Raw genomic sequence first — 6,132 nt, forward strand, 5'->3', positions numbered from 1 at the left:
CCCCTCGCTTACATAGATGGGTTGTGCTGGATCTGCAAACCAAAGAAGTGGTATTAGACCTTACTGACGGGAATGAGCAGCTGTCTGTGATGAGATACTCACCAGGTCAGCGGTTGAAATCATTGTAGAATAATAATGGGTATCATATAAGAAAAACAAAAGGAAATTGCAGTTACTAACAGGAGAACTTCAAATTAACTTTACATCTCTTAATTTTTAATCATTGCAAGTTATACATTTGTGACCCTGTCTGTGAAATCCAGGCTAAAGCCTCATAATCTTAATCAGATTAGGAGTATCAAAGTTTGACTTCACTCATTGATTTTACTTTAATTTCAAACTTTAACATTACCGTCCCAGTCTATATGAAAGATTATATTTTTCAAGGTTATATTTCCACAGCTGGGTTTTCACAGACTGGGTCACATTTTACAAAGACCCACTGTCTGAACATATATATTTTTAAACTTACTTAACCCATTTAATGTCACTGGTAACAATTTTGACAAAGGTTTATTTTGTAGTTTGAAAAGTCTAAAAAAAGTCTTGAATTCATATGAAAATGGGTGGTAAAAATGAAAGACAATGTTGTTACAGTATGAAATACTAAAATGAAACACTGTACAGTTTTTGTAGGTAGCATTTATTCTGCTGTTGATAAAATAGCTACATTTTTGACCAATTATAAAGTCTCACTTTTATGAACTTACATAAAAAGCAGGTTTTAATAGAAAGGTTTAACAGGGCCACCTGAGGCTAAAATACATAGTTTTCATACTTTCATATTTTTTACATACTTTTAAAACTACAAGCTAAAGAATTGTTATGCTTGTGATGTAACATGTTTGTGATATATAAAACATTTATAAGTGTTTTAGCTAGCATAACATGCAGTGCACAGCATAAATGAGTACACCCTCTTTGAAAATTAAGATTTTTCTCCATTTGTTAGTAAATATGAGACCAATTTTATTAAACATTTATGTTTCTTAACATAAGAGTGAAAGTCACTTACCATCTTAAGGGTACGAAAAATAACAAATTTAAATCAAATGAGGTGATGCAAAAATGAGTACACCCTACAAAGTTTCTTTAAAAGCAATCTAATATTTTGTATGGCCTCCATTATTTTTTATAAAACAGTACTAATTCTTCTAGACATTGAATAAACAAGTTGACAACATACAATTACCTCTTTTATTCTCCATTCTTGAACAATGACCTCTTTCAGATGCTGGATGGAAAATGACGTTCTGCTTGTCTTTTTAGAACTCCCGATACCTCAACCTGGGGTTGGATTCTGAATCACTTTTACCCTGTGCTTCTTCTAAAATGAATTAGTGACCTTAGATGTGTGTTTTGGGTCACAATCATGTTAAAAGATTGCCCGGTGAACAAAGGCACAGAGTGATGGTAGCATCTTCTAAAATTCAACTCTCTGACACCTGCAGCACTCATGCAAGCCCACAGAAGAGCACTGCCACGACTATGCTTTACTTTTGGTACCATGCATTTTTCATTGTACTCCTCACCCTTGCCACACCATAAAGTTTGGAACACCTCAGAGCCACAAAGATTAATCTCTGTCTCATTACTCCAAAGTATAGAGAGCTAGAGACCTAATAGCCTTTACCTTTCTCAATATGAGCTCTAGCAAAAGGCTTTTTATGCATTGGCTTTACCAGTTGCTTCCTCTGTGGATGACAGCCATGCATGCCTCTCTTTTGCCCTGTACATCTGCCGTGTGGTGTCACAGGAAACACCCCTTTCTTGGTCATGATTTAGCCAACTGTGCTGAACTTGCATGATGATTTTTTTTAACATCTCTCATCACAAAACGCTCTTAATGAGGTGTTAACTTCAGTCCTGGAGATCTCAGAGAGCTTCCCATAAAAATTTTGGATCCCTTTCGTGACAGTATTTAAACTTATTAGCAATGCTTAACTAATTATCTTGAAGCCTTGACCATTTTGTGCAAAGAAATTATTTTATTTCTCACTTCTTGAGACATTTCTTATTATCATTTCATAAAAATAAATGTTTAATAAAACTATTTTGTAAAAAAAGAATGGAAATTGGTCTCATATTTACTAACAAATGGAGACAAATCTTAATTTTCAAAGGGGGTGTACTCATTTGTGCTGTGTACTGTAGCATTTACTACAGTTTACTAAATTATGTACAGTGCCCAGCATAACTGACTACACGCCCTATTAAAACTAAGATTTTTTCCATTTGTTAGTAAATATGAGACCAATTTGCTTTTTTTACAAAACAGTTTTATCAAACATTTTTTTCTATTAACAAAAGAGTGAAAGTTACTTACCATCTTTAGGATTAAATTGACATGAATTCACTAGGAAATTACTGTAATCCATCATCACACAGGTGGCCACAGGATAACTGACAATTAAGAGTAGTTTTTAAAAATCCACTCCCATGTAATGGTAACAAAATGGCACCACATGGTAAAGAAATGTCACAAGACTTACGTTTTTTACATACATTTTACAATTACATTACATTTTTTTTTCACAAAAAATTGTCAAAGTTTACTAAGATAATTAGTGGAGCATTGCTTATAAGTTTGAATACTGTCACGAAAGTGATACAAAAATTAAAAAGGATGGACTTGTGGTAAGCTCGCTGAGATGTCCAGGATGTCCACAGAAGTTAACACCTCGTCAAGAGCGTTTTGTGATGAGAGATGTTGGGGAAAAAATCGTACATCGACAGGACATCGTACAGTGCACAGGAGTGGCATGGATGGCCGTCTTCCACAGAGGAAGCCACTGCTAAAGCCAATGCACAATAAAGCCTGTCTGTCACTAGAGCTTATATTGACAAAGGTGAAGAATTTGAGGAGTACATATGAGGAGTACAATGGAAAATGCATGGTACCAACAGTAAAGCATGGTGGTGGAATTGTTCTTCTGTGTGGTTGCATGAGTGCTGCAGGTATCAGAGAGTTGCATTTTATAGACTGCATCATAAATACACTAATGTACTTTGAAATACAGAGAAGATGCTACCATCACTCTGTGCCCTTGGTCACCAGGCAGTATTTTAACATGATAATGACCCAAATCACACATCTAAAGTCACTAGTTCATTTTAGAAAAAGAATGGGGTAAAAGTGATTCAGACCTGAACCCCAAATAACACGTATGGGAAGTTCTGAAAAGACAAGCAGACCATCATTCTCCATCCATCATCCAGGATCTGAAAGAGGTCATTGTTCAAGAATGGAGAATAAAAGATAAAGCTGTATTTTGTCAACTTGCTCATTCAATGTCTAAAAGTATTGGTGCTGTTCTTAAAAAAAAAATTAGATCAAGTTTTATTTAATTTTTAGGGTGTACTAATTTTTGCATCACCTCATTTGATTTAAATGTGTTATTTTTCATATCCCAAAAGATGGTAAGTGACTTATACTCTTATCTTTAAAAACAATAATGTTTAATAAAAACACAACATATTGGTCTCATATTTACTAACAAATGAAGAAAAATCGTAAATTGACGGTGTCCTCATTTATGCTGAGCACTATATATTCGTAAATTTCAACAGTTCTCACAAGTCCTTTTGCAGTCTGTAGCTTATATTTTACTTCTTGCCCACACAGATGGCTGCTTTTTGGCAGTTGGCTCCCATGACAACTTTATCTACATTTACAGTGTCACAGATGGGGGTCGGCGCTATATGCGATTTGGCAAATGCACAGTAAGCAAAGCATGCTTTAACGGTGAAACGATGATGTATTTTGTGGTATTGCGGTGTCCATAATCATTGTGTGCTAGTTAGTTGTGTACAGTACATATAACTTTTCCCAGTGTGTAATTGTTTGGAATGTTTTAGGGACACTCGAGCTTCATTACTCACCTGGACTGGTCCAAAGATGGAAAGTACATCATGTCCAACTCTGGCGATTATGAAATTCTCTATTGTAAGCCTGCTTGTTTGTGTGCTATAGTCCATTCTATGCATTATGTATAAGCATGAGATCTTTTAAGTATCATGATAATTTGAACGTTTGTGTTTTTTTTCTAAAAGGGGATGTTGCAGGTGGCTGCAAGCTGTTGAGGAACCGGTTTGAGAGTAAAGATCGAGAGTGGGCGTCCTACACGTGTGTGCTTGGTTTCCATGTCATGGGTGAGAAATAATCCAAACTGGTTTTTGTTATTTGTGGTTCAACTTTTGAGGGTTTGGGATTTGACCAAAATTCCTCTCCATGCTATTTATTATACAGACATAGATACTGTCAAATATGTAGCTTGTGTGTGCTTTTTCTTCTGTGTATATGCCTTATCAGATTTTAAACAACCTTTAACTGATTTTTAGGTGTGTGGCTTGAGGGCTCAGATGGGACAGACATTAATGCATTGTGTCGATCACACAGTGAAAGTATGGTGGCAGTGGCTGATGACTTCTGTAAAGTTCACCTGTTTCAGTATCCATGTCCCAAACCAAAGGTTTGTCGTGTCTTGGGCTAAGAAGCTTTAATAAGAGATTACATTTTGATGGAACAGGACAGAACATTGTATGTTAAGCTAAATTTAAAAATTGAGACTAAACAATAACAATAATTATCATTCACTACATTAGAAATGAAAAAGTTTCTTTATATAATATTGAATATTTTATTCTCACTATTTCTCTCTTAGGCACCAAGTTATAAATATGAGGGCCATGGCAGTCATGTGACTAATGTACGCTTTACACATAATGACAGTCATCTTCTGTCAATGGGTGGGAAAGACACCTGCATTCTCCAATGGCGAGCTAAAGGGGCAGGGACTGGAGACAATAAGGATCATATGCACTCCTCCTCTTCGGTCTCTTCTTCCTTTAGCTATCCAGAAAATGGAACACAGAGACACATACCGTGAATCATGAGAGGCATGTATACTTTTTAGGAAATGAAACAAGAATGAAATGTCTTATTGCACAATCTGTTGTGACACAATCTATTTTGGAAGGTTATACCTGCTATTGCAAAATATGTCAACAATTTTTTTGAGAAGTCATACAAATGCATAACTATTCACTACCTACATTCCTAAATGAACTGACATGCACCACATGTTGTGACCAAATACCTTGTATTGTGACCAAATTTGGGTGGATCCACATTTTACCCAAGATAAGCCAAATTTCACCCCAAAATCAAATGAAATAAGGGTACAATATAAAATGTCTTTTTTTTGTCTAAAATGAGATTATTTTTATTATTAATGAGTTTGGCCCAGTTTTTGCTGGGTCATTTATCCAGAAATTGCAGTATACTTATTTTATCTACAACTTAACTTTTTTTGTTGTTGTCTCTACTTACTTACTGTGCTTTCATTAAATTTGAATTGTGTAGGTTTACATGTTTATTTTGCAAATTTACATGATTCCTCATTACTTTTTTTTCTTAGCCATTAAAAACTACATGTGTGTCATTTAATAAAGCATCAATCATTTGTCTATGTGAAGCATAATATTGTTCAGTAGGATAATCTATGCTTTAATTGCTATCAGGAATATGTCCACTTTCAAAAAACTTCCAAAAGACTTGTATTTTATTGATCAAGTCAGATGTGAAAATTTCAAATTATTGTTTATTCAATAAATATGTTTTGAAGTACGCATGTTTTTGTATGTTCTCCTACTACAAAATGATCTGTAGGCATCTTAAAACGCCACCTAGAGGACAATAAGAATCACACAGTATTTCATTTGGCAATAATTGTGATGTGCTTTTCAAACCTATTGAGGGCAGTGTCGCACCACTTTTGACTCTTCTAACCCAGTTTTGCTATATAAGGAGTTAACCGTGCTCGAAACTGAATACTACTGTCAGTCTACTGATTTAAAGTTCGGGCAAAAGCAATGCAATATTACTATCTGAAAACTAATCTTTTAATATGAATTTTATACACCGATCATCTGATAGTTATTGGTGTATTAGTGGAAAAAAAGCAGACCAGTCAATTACAGGGTCGTACTAGCTAGCTACTAGTGAAAAGTATGCAAAGTATGCTAGTAAAAGTAATTTAACTTTCTGTTGGTAAAACTTTATTATTTTTGTAGGCTTTTCGTTCTTGTCATTTTCCTGTACTGCTTTTTTGCTGGTAAATATGATTTAAA

The 6,132-nt window shown here is 34.8% G+C and overlaps 1 protein-coding gene across 2 annotated transcripts in view; it reads left to right on the forward strand.

The window, feature by feature from the left end:
* Positions 1-5,629, forward strand: part of eml3 (EMAP like 3) — a 60,455-nt gene extending 54,826 nt beyond the window's left edge. For both annotated transcript variants that reach the window (XM_065269908.2, XM_065269909.2), the window contains 6 exons: positions 17-105; positions 3,626-3,723; positions 3,859-3,946; positions 4,054-4,152; positions 4,342-4,472; positions 4,665-5,629. In XM_065269908.2, coding sequence (XP_065125980.1) covers positions 17-105; positions 3,626-3,723; positions 3,859-3,946; positions 4,054-4,152; positions 4,342-4,472; positions 4,665-4,889 — 730 coding nt within the window. In that variant the 3' untranslated portion in view covers positions 4,890-5,629. The remainder of the gene's footprint in view (positions 1-16; positions 106-3,625; positions 3,724-3,858; positions 3,947-4,053; positions 4,153-4,341; positions 4,473-4,664) is intronic.
* The last annotated feature ends 503 nt before the right edge of the window (positions 5,630-6,132 follow it).

Source organism: Paramisgurnus dabryanus, chromosome 2 (genome assembly GCF_030506205.2).
Source record: "Paramisgurnus dabryanus chromosome 2, PD_genome_1.1, whole genome shotgun sequence".
NCBI classification, from domain to species: Eukaryota; Metazoa; Chordata; class Actinopteri; order Cypriniformes; family Cobitidae; genus Paramisgurnus; species Paramisgurnus dabryanus.